General features: G+C 36.2%; 1 protein-coding gene across 5 annotated transcripts in view; it reads left to right on the plus strand.

Moving 5' to 3' along the window:
* Positions 1-16848, plus strand: part of KCNIP4 (potassium voltage-gated channel interacting protein 4) — a 286019-nt gene extending 269171 nt beyond the window's left edge. For all 5 annotated transcript variants that reach the window (XM_058837895.1, XM_058837894.1, XM_058837892.1 and 2 more), the window contains 5 exons: positions 2467-2537; positions 9873-9980; positions 11074-11178; positions 11736-11798; positions 16683-16848. In XM_058837895.1, coding sequence (XP_058693878.1) covers positions 2467-2537; positions 9873-9980; positions 11074-11178; positions 11736-11798; positions 16683-16730 — 395 coding nt within the window. In that variant the 3' untranslated portion in view covers positions 16731-16848. The remainder of the gene's footprint in view (positions 1-2466; positions 2538-9872; positions 9981-11073; positions 11179-11735; positions 11799-16682) is intronic.
* The last annotated feature ends 175 nt before the right edge of the window (positions 16849-17023 follow it).

The following is a 17023-nucleotide window of genomic DNA, read 5'->3' on the forward strand; positions in this document are numbered from 1 at the left end:
TGCCATACAGGAGAATGAATATACCCCCTGCATTTATGCAGTAGATCACCTTAAATGAAAGTTGGGATTTTCTTCAGCCAAGCAGGTCATGGATAAGAATCCACACGATGAATAATTATTACACTCCTTCATCACTTCTGAACAGAATAGATCATGCTTGTAGTTTGACAAGACATACTCTTCCATGTGTAATGATTACCATTTTTTGCCTCTGATGTTTAAAATGCTTAGATGGTGTTTTTCAAGGGAGTTCTGATTTAAAAGCTGTTCCTATCCCAACCTGTTGCAGTAGCAAATTAGCCTAATAATTATGATATCAGATCCTTGGAAAGAAGTTTTATTTAATTTAAAAAGCTAAGATTTTTGTCTAAAATGAATAATGATAAAGATTTAGGGGTTAAAGGGGAAATTAGACTGAGTAGCTCTAATTAAAAGACTAGTGTGCCTCACCCTGCTGTGGTTTTCAAGGCAAAATTTCAGAGCAGAATTGCTTGAGAAAGCAACTCTCTGAAAAAGGCTTTTGATTTATTTTCTTTCAGAGGAGTTACCAGAAAAAGACATATTTCAGCTAGGGACGTTTTTTCATATACCATGTTACATTAAAAAAAAAATAAGTGCATTGTAACATATATGAGCAACAAAATTAAAATACCTTTGTGTTTTCTGTATATCAACAGAAAATAACCAGGAATATTTCAGATGTTTTTAAGAAATGGGTGCCAAGAAAATAGGGAGGTATTTAGAATTCCTTTTACAGTAATTATACCTCTATAACATGATTTTTCCCTGAAGATGATTTGCATATTCTTTTGCACAACAGAAGTCTCAATAGATTATAGAAAATATGACTATTAAAATGCTAAATATAAACTGTAGTCAACAAATGTACATTTTTCAGCTGAAGTGTGAATGGATCTGCCAAGCTGTGCTTAAGCCATTACAGTGGTTACTGGAAGAATGAATGACTCTCTCAAATAGTGGTGGTGGGGATTTAATTCTCTGAAAACGTGTTAACAGATGGGTTTTAATGATTACAGTTTTTTCTTGTTATGATTATTTCACATCATACAAAATAAACATATTGAAGTAAGACTAGAGGATTTTCTTACAAATATCTGCAAAGCACAAAGCTTTGAGTTTTGGTATATTTGGTTCCTCAGAGTCAAGGTGGTATTTCAGCTGAGACTCCCAAGACTATTGCTCAGTTTAATACAAAACAGTATTTTGAGCTGTGAAAAACAAAGGTTTGCAGGATTGATATACAAGGTAAAATGGTTTAGTGCCAAGAAATAAGAAAATGGCATTTCAGCATTGATCAGGTTTTTCCATGAGAGGGAGAAGTTTGTTCTGCAAAGGGGACGCTGATTTCATAACACTTTGCCCTTTATTAATAATTTGTGAGGTTAATGTTAATTAGCCTAAAATTAATGTCAACATAAGAAGCAGAAAGGGAAAAGTGAGTATTAAAAGTAAACAAACCCTCATCCTTCATTAATTTGCATGATTTTGAGGGAGGGAAAAACACTGAGGACAGCTGGCTTCCATTAACCCCAGCAGCTTCTACCTCACATCCTCAGGGCAGTCTCTGGGTAAGTCCTCTCCTCACAATATATTAGTCCTGGAGCAGGTTGTGCCTTCCAGAAGACATTCAGTGGAAATAGAAAGATGGATCTTTACAAAAGTTAGTCTTGACAGATTTATATTCATGCTGTCTTGTGTTTCCGAAATGAGTCAATATGCACTGGGGAGGAGGTTTGGAAAGTATGCAAATAGTGAAGGGATCATTTGTTTAAGGTCATCTTTCAGAGTCTTACTGCCCATTTAGTGAATCACAGGCAATTTTTTCAAGCCCTAATGCCACGATCATGGGAATTCAGCAGCAAGCCAGCTTTAAGAATCTGCTTCTCAGGAGAGGATTTCCTCTCACCTGTGGATGAGCACAGGACCAGATAGCAGCAGCAGCTTTCTGACAAGATTGGCTTCAAGCTGGGAAACAGGTCTGTGTCCAGAGCAAAACCAGTGCATGTGATGCAGTGAGGGAGGTGTCTGCGTCCTTCATTTTATGGGAACAAGTGAACACATTCCTCATAGCAAGCACATGAGAGATCCCTGTCACAGTCAGTGTTCCTGTTAAAACAGGTTGTTTCAGACTACAATAATATGTCATCTTTGCTAGCTGTTCAGGTATCACTGATTAACAAACACAAGAATAAAAATGAAGTATTCTAGAACAGAATTTTTAGGTTTTGGTTTCTAGCAGTGTTGCTATCCATGTATTTGCACTTATAACTTATCCCTCCTCTCCTGCTGAAAAGGAAGTTTAAATTTCATTGAAAATCTAGTCTTGTTATGAAATTTTTGGTATCAAAATATATCTCAGTATCAAATAGTTTTAGTAGAATTAAATTAAATTTTATTAAATAAGATGTGCTTACTGTGAATTTCTTTTTCTGCTTTAAATTTTAGATTCCACAACATATGCACATTTTCTGTTTAATGCATTTGACACTGATCACAATGGATCTGTAAGTTTTGAGGTAAGTAATGCAATTGCTTATTTCTGTAAACCTGAATACTTTGCCATTCCTTGTAATGAAGTCCAGTTTGGTGGCTGGCCCACATTAGGGGAAGTTTAGCTTATGTGGCTCAAGGTTCGAGCTTTTCCAGTGTAATAACAAAAGTAATTACTTAACAATTGTATATTCCATAATGATAACTCAGACTGTGCTACTACATAATATATTTAAAAATCTGTTCATTTAAAAGGTAACCCAATTTATACACAAGTTACCTAAAATAGTTCTTCCTCTCTGCCTTTGCAAGAAGAGGTCTCTGAACTACAACTAATATTATGGAGATGACTCAGCCAAAATTGGATTTTTCATACTTAGTTTCCAGAAAGATCTAGAAAAATGCTTTAAAGCGAGTGTTTTTAAAAGCACAAGAAAATTGGAAATTTGTTCTTCCTCCATTTAACTGCCCATTTTTTTTTTCTCAGTTCTGCCTTTCTCTGATAAGGCTGATGTCATCCACAGAATATATGGAGAAAAGGGACCTTACTGCAATACTGTAGATGAGAACAGGATGTAAAAAATACTGCAAATGAGATAATATTTTAAGCTGTAGAATTTTTTTAAAAAGTCAGTTCATTTGCAAAAGGATATTTGTTTTGTCATGTTTTCTTTGGTTTTGATTATAATGAACTAATTATTCCCTTACAACTTTTGATTGGATTGTGATAAATACTCAAATTTATTGAAATGTCCTATACATGTTTTCATGATTTATTTTAGTGAATAATGTTGTGAGATTGTACAGATTTTTTTTTACGAAATTAATTAATTGATGTAATAGGAAGAAGACTTGCCAATCAGGTGCATTGTGATCAGAAATCTATACCCTAAACTAAGACTATAATTTTTATCATTATTTGCATTTATTTAAAAAAAACCCCAAAACATAAACCCTATTTACCTTTTTCCAGGCAGGTGAAATCAGTGGAATCTATGTGAAACTAGGAGCAGGAATGGAGGTTGAATTAATGTCTTCTGTACATAGGTGAAATATGCACAGATTCTCCTCGTCAAATCACAGAATCATAGAATGGTTTGGATTGGAAAGGATCTTAAAGATCACCCAGTTCCAAACCCCTTGCCATGGACAGGGACACCTCTCGGCAGACCGAGTTGCTTCATCCAACCTGGCCTTGAGCACTTCCAGGGATGGGGCATCCACAATTTCTCTGGGCAACCTGTGCCAGTGCCTCACCACCCTCCTAGTAAAGAATCTCTTTTGTGTATCTAAACTTCCCCTCTTTCAGTTCCAGCAACAGCAGGGGCATTGAGGAAAGTTATTTTTAGAATGAGTAGTTGAAAAGTATTTCTGCAGTTATCATTAAAAAGAATGGGAATGAAAAAAGCTTTTGTAACTCTTCTGGTCAATTTTTTTGACATTTTTATTTCAGACAGAAAGTCTTAAGAAATGTACTAGATTTGGAGCTCTTTGATTATATCAGAGTGCAGGTTTGTGCACTAAAAAAGGGCCTTGGAATAAAATAAATCAGGAAAATAAAAGCAGAGGTGCTGAACTTTTGTTCAATATCAAGAGAGATATCAGTGATCCAGACTTTCATATTATTTGCACTAATTTTGAATGCAGTATAACTCTACAGCTGTCAAAAGACTCTTGCTTCTGTGTCCTTGTAGCAACATTATACTTAAAAACTGTATTATAGCCATTTCTAAAAGCATCTTCATGAAGTTAAAATATAGGTTTGGGTTTTTTTCTAATCACATGAAAATAGCTGCAAAATCTGACAGAAAATACTGTGAAATGTGCAAAATACAATCATGTCATTTTTGTCCTTCTCCTTTTAATCCTAGGTGCAGCTGTGCCACTTTCTTTCTATTCCAATCTTTATTCTAGTTTTCAAATTTTCATTATAAAAACAAAAGTAAACAGCTGAAAAGGTAGAGATGAAGTAATTTAAAAATTTGGAGAATAAAGTATTTTTTCCAAAGTACTTTCGATATCAAAGTGTAAGAGTAAATATAATTTAGTATAATTACCTATGATGAAAACACTCTGGCTATCTTCTGTGTAAAAAAAGATTATCAAAATCTGAAATGGTAGCAAAATTCTTTTGTTGATAAGAATGATTTTTTTTTTATTGTTTGTTTGTTTGTGTTGCACTCTCAATTTCCCACAAAGCAATGGTAGCTGGAATTGCAGGTAAAAAGAAAGAATTTGCTTTAGCTTTTTGCTCTTTTTTCCTCCAATTTTCAACCATCAACAATGAAATGTTAGACCTGAGCACAACTTAAATGCACACCTCAAGCGACATTTCTTGGTAAGATTGCTTGGTGAGATTGCTGTGTCCTTAGAGTTTTGTCATCCCAAAATACATATGCTCTTTGGTATGAGCCAGAATCTCTAAGTTAAGGATATGTAGCATAAAAACCAAACTTATACTATTAAGTGCTTGAACTTATCTCATGCCATGTTTGTATTAATTTTGAGACTAGCTAATTTCATTAGTTTTCTGAACTAGTTTTGCTTTAATATGACAGGGTTTCTGAAGATCCAGTGACCCAGCTATTGGAGGCTCTTTGGGCATGTTAGTGAAGTTCTTTGTCCAGTAGACAGAGACAGATATAAGAGCAAGGTTTTAATTTGCTTGTATATTGTCACTGAGCCAAAATGAAGATCTGGTCTCAAAGCTATTTACACAGTTATAATAATGGAGGCTAATTAACTTTAGATATATTGTCAAAGGTAAAGCTCATAGCACACACATGCAAATATCCAAGTCAGTATCCTTCATTTCTTGTAGATGTTGATTTATATTATTCTTAATGTAACCTTGCTGAAAGTCATTCAGTAATTCCACAAATTCTCACAATGCTGTTGCCCAAACACAATGGAGATGTTTAAAGATTTCTGTCATATTTAATCAAAACCAAACTTATATATATTGGTTAATAAATTAGTAAGCATGCTAACTTACTTCCATAGAGGAGTACAATTCTAAGATCAAACACGAATTCATATTTCACTCATAATAAAAGTAGTGTCCAAGGCAGTATTATGGAGGCAGCAGTTAAATGAGTCCTAGAAACATAAAATGCCTTGGATTGGAAGGGACCTTGAAGATCATCTTGTTCCAACCCCCGTGACATGGGCAGGGATGCCTCCCATGAGACCAGGTTGCTCGAAGCCCCACTCAACATGACCTTAAACACTTACAGGAATAGAGCATTCATGGCTTCTCTGGGCAACCTGTTATGGTGCCTCCCCACTCTCAAAGTGAAGAATTTCTTCCTAACAGCTAATTTAAATCTACTCTCTGTCAGTTCAAAGCCATTCCCCCTTGTCCTGTCCCTGCATGTCCTTGTGCAGAGTCCCTCCCCAGCTCTCTTGTAGGGCCTCTTTAGGCAATGGGAGGTGCTCTAAGGTCTCCCTGGAGTCTTCTCCAGGCTGAACAAACCAAACTCTCTCAGCCTGTCCTCATAGCAGAGGGGCTCAAGTCATCTGGACTTGTTCCAGCAGGTCCATGTCCTTTGGCCCCTGAGCTGGATGCAGTATTCCAGGTGGGGTCCGACCAGAGCAGAGAAGAGGGACAGAATCACCTTCCTTGACCTGCTGGTCACATTTCTTTTGATGCAGCCTGGGTCATGGTTGGCTTTCTGGGCTGCAAACACACATTGCTGGTTCATGTTTAGTTTGTCATCAACCAATATACCCAAGTCCTTTTCCTCAGGGCTGCTCTAAATGTATTCTCTGCCCAGCCTGTATTTTGGCTTGAGATTGCCCTGATCTAGGTGCAGGACTTAGTACTTGATACTTGCACATTGAATTTCATGAGGTTCACAAGCATGATTCTGTGGGTTCAACACAAAAAGGTTTGTTGGTTCTTACAAGTCAAGTAGGAAATGAGCTCATTGTTTTTTAGTACAGTGGTGATTTCATAAACATTTTAGCACCATCTGATTTAAAGCAGCTACAAAGAAATGCATTTTCTTTTAGGAGCAGTTCCTCTTCTGTGACCTTTGTTTTACATACACTAGGGCTCCACCACTTCTGTGACATCACTTGACTCCTTTTCAAAATCCTAAAATCTAAATTTAAAAATGGATTAAGGTTCCTGCCCACCTACTTCTGGCCTTGAAAAAGACATAAAGGAACACATGACCAGGTGGAATAATTTTAAGCTTTCCTATGGATTTGAGACAGCACAATAATAAGCTTGTTAATTAATTTATTAATGAACTAATTATCCCCAAAGACTTACTGCGAGATAAAGCAATCAGAAAGTCATCAACAACCTTGCTAGGAGATAATTAATCACTGCTGAAAAAAACCCCACAAATACAAGTTCATCCCAGATCACAACCAGACATTCTCTACACCTGTAGCGCAGAACAGAAATGTCAGCAGGCTCCAAGTACACAGAGACTCTGGCACAGGTACAATGATGCTGCATTTTGCAACCCTTCAGTGAGACATCGCCCTTTCTTGAAGAATCAAAATTAGGCACAGAAGGAGATCTTAACAGGTGTTAGCATGCTCTGCAGGAAACTGGCAAGTTACAAACAGGAAGCGGTGGAAAGGAGTAAAGGCAAGTACCAAGTTAGACTTTGGCGTTTCTAACTTCACTCTCACAAACTGAAGAAAGACCCAACCTAGAGTTGTCTCTCAGCCCAGACTTCCTGTTTTAGGCTCCTTTGTCACCCTGGATCAGGTGCACCTCTCCCCATTAGGTGCTCATGTGAGCAGGACCATCTCTCCCAGTAGGCAATGACACCATCCTCAGAGGATGTATGTTTCTGAGTATGGTGAAATTTTTGTAAAAAATAAACAGGCTCTAAAACTAGAATTCCTCTCTCCCTAGAAGTAAGATGTCTAAAGCAGGATGGAAAAAGGCATCTGGGTGCTCTAATACTGTAATGGGGACTTGTATTCATGCTCTTTGCTAAATGGTGTGCCTGATTTGTGCATCACTGAATTCTTGGTCACATGCATAAAGATGGGCAGCTGCTCCCTGAGTTTAGCTGCTTCCCTGTGCACTGCTGTTTCACTGTGGCTTTCTGCACTGGGTTATTAGCTTAACAGCTAGAATGCTTACACTGCTCCTGACACACACATTGCCTTCCACCATGCAGAGCATTTTCCTGTTCAAGGCTCTAGCCCAGAATACCCTGTGGATTTGGCCTATATCCATTGAATCGGATATTCTATTTCTGTATGATTCTATTACTGTGTTTTTCAGTTGCTTGAAAGTAAGTATGTAGAAAAGACATCCCATCCTAGCTGGTCTTTATCCAGCTCATCACAGCTTCTTATTACAATAAATCTTTTCTATTGTTCCTGAAATGACTCCTACACAACACTCAGACAAAGGCAATGCACCTGAACTATGTGTGATCCCAAAACATGTTGATGCAGTATGGAAGGAGATGACTCACTGCTGCAACATTTAAAGCACATACCCAGAAGGTTTTTGAGTTGTCTCTGCTTTTTAAGAACACCCAATTCCATAAGAAACAACATAAAGATGAGGCTCTTATTTTTAAAACCAATGATAGAATAGTAGCCTTGGAAATGGGGGTAGAAATGATTCCAGGAAGCCAGCTAACACAGGTGGTGCATCACAGAAAGGAGCAAAGAGAGTTGAACTAGAAATGACAAATGAATGTGTTTTATATAAAATAAACTAAAAAAAAAAGTTGCTGTGCCAAAATAAGAAGAAATTCACAATTTCTTTTTCTTACGTATAATCTAATTAAATAATGCAAGTGGGGACCTTGACAAAGGACTTAAGGAGAAGCTACATCAAGAATGTAAAACTGCAGAAGAGATTTGAAAACATGGTACTGAATTAAAAAGGTTAATTGCTAATGCTGTAATATGATCAAATCTGTTCTGAATTTCTTGAACATTTTAATGTTTAATAGTACATTGTTAAAGAACTGTTTGGAGATCTAACCCTGTGACCCTCAATTAGTCGTTGAGATGTAGACAAGATGAGCAAAATTCTTTCAGATTCATGTATCCGTTTACCCCAAAGGGCACATATACCAATAAGACAGAAATTTGTGACAGACTAAGAAAACCCAGAGCATGCCAATTGAATTGTTAAAAAGACTGAAGCTGTCAGAAGAGCTTTCTGTGCCTACTAGACCACCTGGGTCCATGATATTTGTCTATACTTCAGTGTATCAGGTATATTTATTTAACTTTGTGGTACACCAGGCCTTTTAAATTTATGTCTAACCTCAATGTAGTCTTTTCCATTGTTCCTGCATTAGACAAAATGCAAAAGCTTGCTGGTGCAAATAAGAAATATTTCGGCTTTTATTGTTTCTACTTTAATGTTACTGTAAGACTTCCTGCATGTCATTGCCAGTGATGTAGAAAGGCACATTTAAATATACACACTTGCCATATTCTGCTCAACCTATTAGGAAGGCAATTTCACATATTTATGGGTTCATATGTTTATCAGATAAAAAAGAAGTGGAAGAAATGGCTGGGGGGAAAAAAGCTATTGTCTACAAAATATTAACATGCTAAGAAATACAGAAGAGAGGTGATGGGAGTTGATATTTTCTCCAGTCTGGAAGATGCTCACTAAATGTAAATGAGCTTTGTCCTGTTAAAAGGGTATTTATTGTGAAACAAAAATCTATAACCAGGTGCTACATATAAATAATCTCAAAAGCCTTCTGATTCATTTCTGTGGAATAGCTCTGTAGCAATAGAGCATTGGTGCATCACAAGAACATTAAGATGGTACATGGACATGTTATATATTTATTATTCCTTATCATGCTTCCAATAAAAATAATAAAAACTGAGATGTGCAGTATCATACTTGAAGTTTGAAATTTTGATTGCAGCAGATTTACCTAAGAGATCTGGGAACTACATATTCCACTTTAACAAGGTACAGATTTAACAAGAATTTAATGTTCCTTAGTGCATCATTCTCTCCAAATTGGTCTCCTGTGCTTAGATTAATCTAACTACCACTTAGGCTTTTCTTGGACCATTAAACCATAGGATGGCTTTTTCCTGGTATTCACTTCAATGGGAACTGCTTATGTGAGACATTAGGCTTTTCAGAGGATACAACCACTAACGGAAAATTATGGCTTACTTTATAGAAAATTATTCAATTTACTTATTAATTGGGAATGTAGCAAACAGTGCCTAGATTTTTAATCCAGCAATCATTGGGACTCACAGTGAAGCAAAAAAAACTTCAATCAACACATCTTTTCATTCCTCTGTCAAATGCATTATTCTGGATTTCTGAGTGTTTGAGAAAAACTGCTCATTTCCAAACTGACCAAGACCTTTTGTCTATTTAGGATTTTGTTATGGGTCTCTCAATTTTACTCCGAGGGACAGTACAGGAGAAACTGAACTGGGCTTTCAATTTGTATGATATAAATAAGGATGGATACATAACTAAAGAGGTAAGGTCTACTTCTTATTGTAGTCACTGAAAATAAAGGTTGTTAGCTAAGTCCTGCATTCACAGAAGAATGGTTTCATTGTCAAAACTGAACACTTTAACAAGTCATCAGATATTATAAAATTAGACATGTTAAAGTAATTGTCTTATTTTAAAGCCATATGTGAACATTGAAAAGGGAAAAATCTTTACAGAAATTGTAAAAGTTCAGAATTCTTCAGAAATTATGTTTCTGAACATAATAGGTACAGAAATACTTGGCTTCAACTTATGTCTAGGTATTCTAGTCCCTAGAATAGATTGGTAGGACATGTGGACAAAAATGAATTAATTATGTGGGAAATAATTGTTACTTATTTTATGAATCTACAGCTCATAATTTGTACTTGAAACAGAATTTATAAAGAAATATTCCTACTTCTTTTATTCTGCAAGGATTCAAACACATACTTAAAGGGGACTAAATGAGTGCTTTCATCAAAATATATAGGGTTTTATTTAATTGAGATTTATGCAAATACATAAATTACACTTAAAATCTTACACTTTTAGAAAACACTTCACAGTCATTATAAAAGAGTAATCTACAGAATAATTTCTTATCATACTACAGATGACTTATTTTTATAATTATTGAAATTTTCACAAGCCACTCAATATAATTCAAAAACTTTGATATAAAAAGAGGACTCTGCATAAGTGCAGGTGTGTGCATGGGAGTTTTTATTTTCTTTAGGGAAAATAAACTGTAAGAAGCTGATATGCTTTGACCATTCACTTGCTGTTACAGAACTTCTTTTCCTTTTTATTTTTATTCATAAAACATTGGGAGAGCCTTCCCACAATACATGAAATTGCATATATTATAAATATTCTAAAACTGAAATCATACATCTCTGAAAGCTGAAATCAAATGCTAGAATTTCTAGGAATTAAGTAGTTCCTTCTTGAAGCTGTTCAGTCAAAAAAAAAAAAACGCAAATTCCAAAATTTTATTCTAAAATGCAAATCCTAAAAAATATTTATGTTCTGAGTTAAAGCAGTGTCTACAATACACATTACATTGCAGAAACATATTTTTTTTCCCTCTTCAGGAAATGCTTGATATCATGAAAGCAATATATGATATGATGGGGAAATGCACCTATCCTGTTCTCAAAGAAGATGCTCCTAGACAACATGTGGAAACATTTTTCCAGGTAGGTTAAGTAACATAAAAGCCAAAAAGACTCTTCTGTGAGCAGGTAGAGAAAGATTTTCATTGTTATAACATATCTTTCCAATTCTGTAATCCTTACTATTCTCTTTGGTTCCATCCCAGGTTTCCCAGATCTACTCATTTCACCCTGTTTTTTCAACAACAAGCTCTGCTCTTCAAGCATAGTCCACTTACTATGACTTTTGGACTGGTTGTTCCTAGGCTGACATATAACTGAAATGAATTATGAAAAGGACTTGTTTTACACAGGAATTTGGGAGGAGAAACATACTGTAGTGGGTTAACCCTGTTTGGATGCCAGGCTCCCACTAAAGCCTCTTTTTCACCCCCTCCTGCCCCCAGCTGAGCAGGGCAGAGAAAAATCTAACAAAGGGTTCAAGGGGACATCATTCCTGATGGGCTCAGCCTTGGCCAGCAGCAGGTCCTGAAGCTAGATGGCAGTGGATCTGCTGCAAATGGGGGAAGCTTCTTGCAGCTTCTCAATGTAGCCCTCCTGTTACCAAAGCTTATTCCTATACCTTTTTTTTTTTACTACAGAAAATGGACAAGAACAAAGATGGAGTAGTTACCATAGATGAATTCATTGAGAGCTGCCAGAAAGTAAGTATTCAGTGTTAAGTACTGAACATGTACCTGTTGGCTGTTTCTATCATAGCTCTTTACAGATTTCTGCAGTGTCAGTGAGGGTGATCTTAATACCAGAGACAGCATTTTCCCAAGGTAGAGAATCTATGTGCACCATTACACAGAAACACTAAACAGTGTAAATAAATTTGTGGCCTGAATCTGCAGAAGAGCTGTTATATACAAACTGTCGTTGCTTATTAGACAACTTTTCCAATATTCTTTTTCTCTTTGATAGTGTAAGGATTGCACTTGTTAGAAAAAATTTTCTTAACATTCAGCTAAATACTTATTTATATCTTCTGCCCATGCTGGGGCACACAGTTCTGTCACAACTGGCATATAATCATGGCAATAATAATATTGCCTGAAAACTGATCATCCAATCATCCATGGGTGAGTTTCTCAGTGAGTTGTGATGTGTTTATAAAAAGTGAAGCCTTGTAAAAAGAGAGTGCAAGAGGTTCGCAAAGATGGCAAGAGTGAACACCAGACAAGTTTTCTCAAGGCAAAGGTGTAAACTGATAGTGATTATCAGCCACAAGCCTTTAAAATACCCAAGTGGCTGTCAATTTGTTTCAGCTGCTGGAAGTAGCTCTGGTCCTTTAGAGCCAGGATGGAGAACTTCTGAAGCAGAAATTACAGACAGTTTTCACTCCTCTGCTCCTCAGAAACCAGCTTGTATTCAAACCAATAGATGATATGAAGAAAGATAAGTTGGATTTCCATAAATTTAAGAAAATCCTGTCAATTTTAAAGTTAAGAATTGCAAGAAAAAGAAATGTGATAAAGTAAGAATGACTAGCCTTTGGTATGGTAAGAGGTTCACAGAATCATATATCATATAATATCATATAATACAATATCATATAATATAATATTCCACTTGGAAGGTACCCACCGAGATCATTGAGTCCAACTCCTGGTTCTCACAGGACACCCCAAGATCAAGGTTGTTTTATATTGTAAAGCATCATATTGGACATAATGAATATGATAGGCCTGATTACATTATGTAAATTGATATGGCAAATAAGCCTGATACTATCTGTTACAGTGACAAATTTACAAAGTTGTAGTAGTGGTCTTCTGATACCTTGCCCAGCAGACTGATTAATACAGAGCTGATAGAGACCAGCAATATAACCCATGATTATTGATTCTTATTTTCTATATCAAGAACAGAGTAATACAGAGGCAGAAGATTACAAGAGTATCAGGATAAATGCATTTAATGTGTGATAGTTTTTTAACTATTTGGAATAGGGAAATCTCTAGATGCTCAAAGATGCTCTAGAAGCAGTCTACTTTTTGCTTCTATACCTATTCACCTAGTAAGTGATACTTTGTTTGATTTTAATCCACTGACTTTGGGGGATAAAAGACAGCCAAGAGCTCTGCTAACTGTGGCTGTCCTGTGTATCCTTAGCAACAGGCATTGGTTATGTGTCTCTTCTGTCAGCATTGTCAGCTCAGTTGCACTGACCATGATTCCAGCTTGTCAGTCTTGTTCAATACCAACTAAAGGCATTTCCTCTGCTAGCACTGTGTGATCATCTGAAACAGAGATGAGATTCATTTCCCAGAAGAAATCTGTAGCATTCCAGAAGTTAAATGACACATTAATCTGCATATTACAGCAATTATGGTGATGGGCTGAGTGATTAATTTACAAAGAAAATTAATACCTTTAGTAAGGAATTGCCTGTTCTCCTTATCCAGTGCAATTCAGTCTCTCAAGTCTGTTAGAAGATTTATTTACCTGTTCTAAGTACTCAGAATACACGTGAGAGGAGAAGCCCTCTAAACTGCAGCATGATGGAGACACAATGAATGCTACAGAATGCTACAATTGTCATCATGCTATACTAACCTCACCTTCCCTTGCTTTTAAATTCAATGGTGGCTATGGCTTTTTGATACAAAAAGTGTCTTGCTGCCTAAATTTTTGTCTCTCTGCCAATTAAGAACTGTTCTCCTTTTAAGACTTCTGCTTCAAATGTGTAATTCATGTTTATATCAAGATTTGGTTTTAGAAATGAGTTTTGGTGTTAGGATTCATGTAATCATAGAATATACTGAGTTGGAAGAGGCCCATCAGGACATACCCTCAGCACTGTACAACCTGAGGTAGACAGGTGGTTCAAGGCTCTTAATTCACAGTCCCTTTGCAAAGAACAGCCTGTCCATTCAAAAAGTGTTGAAACAGTTATGTAGGGAATTATAAAGCATTCAGGCTTTGAGAACAGTCTTCTCTGGACACTGGGTAGAAGGATCTGAGTAGAATGGTCCTTCCTTGTCCTCTCTCTGTGTTAAGACAGGGAATGTATATGACCTCATTTCCCTCCCTCCCTTCCCCACATGTGTTTGAATGTCAGTCTGCCATCCAGACTCCAGCAGTCTCTCTGCTCCCACAGGAGAAACTGACTATGCTGCCCTAGATATGCCAGACTGAGTCCCAGAAAGTAGTGGCTGTTTGTCTGGCGTCACATAAATTACCAAAAAGCAGATCTAGGTCTTGAGAAACAGGAGTGGGGCTACCTCCAGATCTTGGCACTTTCCAGTTCCTGACCTGCCTCCTTTCACAGCTTGGTGCTGGTGGAAAATGGCCTGACTCAGGCATTGCTTCATATCTACAGCAGCACTACCAAGAACAAAAAGGACTAGGGCATGCACCTAGGGTGCATAGGTGACTGTCAGGGTGAGTGACATAGGTCCTTCTGGTAACGAGAAAAAGGCTTCTGGTAGAGGTTTCCTGCAAGAGTAACTCTTTCCATGCACAATGCTGATGGTTTGGGCTATCCTGAAAACAGCAAAGAAGTCATTTCAAACCTACAAAAAAGTGGCTTAAAGGTAGGTCAGATCTGCCAAAGTTCATTCATCCAGGTTTGTGCTTCATATGGACAGTGCTTCATATGCACTAACTCCTCCCTTTGTCTTGAGTTAGGAACTGTCTAACAAGTCTAATATGAAAATTTGTGCAGAAAAATGTACTGAGAAAGAGGTAAATGAAAAAGATACACTTGTCAAAGAATACCAATGCAAGCATTCTGGGGTTTTTCTGGATTTTTTTGGCCTTTTTTTTAAGATGGTGGAAAAAAGCTACTAAAACTCATCATGTTCTAAATATTACGACAAGTCTGTATTTTCTTGTGAAGATTCTTCTCATTTGACTAAGGGAGTTGCATTGGAAGTCTTCTGTAAAGAAACAGCCAACCTCAGAAATATGGAGTTGATTTTAGAAAGCTAACAGTTTCATTCATGATATTATGTATATAATAAAATTGGTAGGAAGTGTCAAAACAATCTGCAGCTTCAGAGCATGTTATTTGCTTGCACATTTACTGAGCTTAGTCACTAATGTATATACAAAAACATTTGTACTAATTATATGACAAGTGACTTAAGTTAAACCAAATTGTTAACCTTACATCAGTGACATTCAGTAGTTTTTTGATGTTTCAAAGCAATGCAGCAAGGAAAAAGCTAGTTTATTTTGACTTTCAGTAATTTAATATAGTAGCTTTGCTATACAAGATTTTTAAGCATTAGCCTATATAGTATATTTTTGAAATTACATATCATTACTTCCATAAGTTATTTTATTGTACAAAATAGCATGCAGATTATTCTTTACAGCAGCAACACTTCAGATGACATACAGAATCAAAGATAAAAACCCCCACTGTGCATGTTTCATAATATAAATTAAGCTAATTACTCAGATTTGTCATATTCTACAAAGCAAATCACCCACTAAACTGAACAGTGACTAATTGAACTGGAAATTGATATGGAACACGTGTTACTAGAAGATTTATGTACAGAAATCTCACAGTATGTGAGATTTCTGTACATTATCAGTAGTGGAGAATATTATTGAGATAACCTTTCTAAGAAGTGGGTTTTTGATGCACATCTCATGAAAAATCTAAAAATAATCTATAATTCAGTCTTTTTATTTATTAAAATTAAAGGTGGCTATATTATCTATGAAGAAAGTACTAAAGAGAGGGAGATTAGCAAATGCTAAATGAGTGTGTAATAAACTCTGGTATTGTTTTGTGCTAGAAACTGTTGATCCAGAAACACCAACAAATATGGGCTACTGCAGGTAGCTGGTACCTTTCTTCTAGACACTGAAAGGTAAAGCTTACAAAGAAAAATACTTCTTGCTGACTGTTGTGCTGAGTTACCTTCTGATAAAATCTGGAGCAGAGAGTGATGCATTGGTATAACACAGAATTCAAAAGATTAATATTTTGTTAAAAAATTACCTAATGCAAAGCAATCAGAAAGCAGAAGTAGCATTTGGAAGCAGTCACCACCTTTCAGTGTGAACACACAGAAAATATGAATTGAGGAGCTGAAGTGTTGTGGTCATACTTGTCAAACTGACTGATTCTGGCTCAGGCAGTGGTGCACACTGTTTTTCTTAGTCATCCCTAACTATGCAGCAGAAGCCCTAGGACTGCAAAAAGGATCCTGTGTACTGTGCACAGGACTAGATATTAAATGTACAGATTCACAACTGTTACAACTATTGCATGAGTATTTATTGTCTAGGTGTATTCTGTTATCCTGAATATAAGCTGATAACCTCAGAAATGTTACAGATCTGATTTTCTTAATATGCTATTGTATTCTTCACAGAGTAGTTTTGGTTTCATTAATATACAGAAAAAATTGTTTAAGCATGGATCCATTAACAACCTTTTCCTGCTAACCATTTCTCCAAACAAGCCTAAAAAAATGTTGCAATTAACTAAAATGTTCTACCACATTTCAGTATAGATGAAATCCACCAACTACATTTGTAATGGAGTATGATTTTTGGTTTTGTGTTGTCTCTTTTTACAGGATGAGAATATAATGCGATCAATGCAGCTCTTTGAAAATGTGATTTAATGAAGACATTAGGTCTACAACTAATGGACAAATATGAGCTATTCTGCAACATTATCTAAAAAATGGATTTCCCACTTTATCATAAATAAAGTTACTCAGCTTTACACTGAGATATGTATTATGCAAGTAAATTTTTTATTATGAACTCTTCCCTACAAAAAACCCTTTCTAAATTATACAATCTAGCACTTCTACAGTGGCTACTTAGTTAATAGGACTGTACTGAAAAATCAGGTTCTTACTACAAACTCAAAAAAATAGAACTGACATTATGCACCTCTATTATAATTCCA

The sequence above is a fragment of the Poecile atricapillus genome, chromosome 4 (genome assembly GCF_030490865.1).
Source record: "Poecile atricapillus isolate bPoeAtr1 chromosome 4, bPoeAtr1.hap1, whole genome shotgun sequence".
NCBI classification, from domain to species: domain Eukaryota; kingdom Metazoa; phylum Chordata; class Aves; order Passeriformes; family Paridae; genus Poecile; species Poecile atricapillus.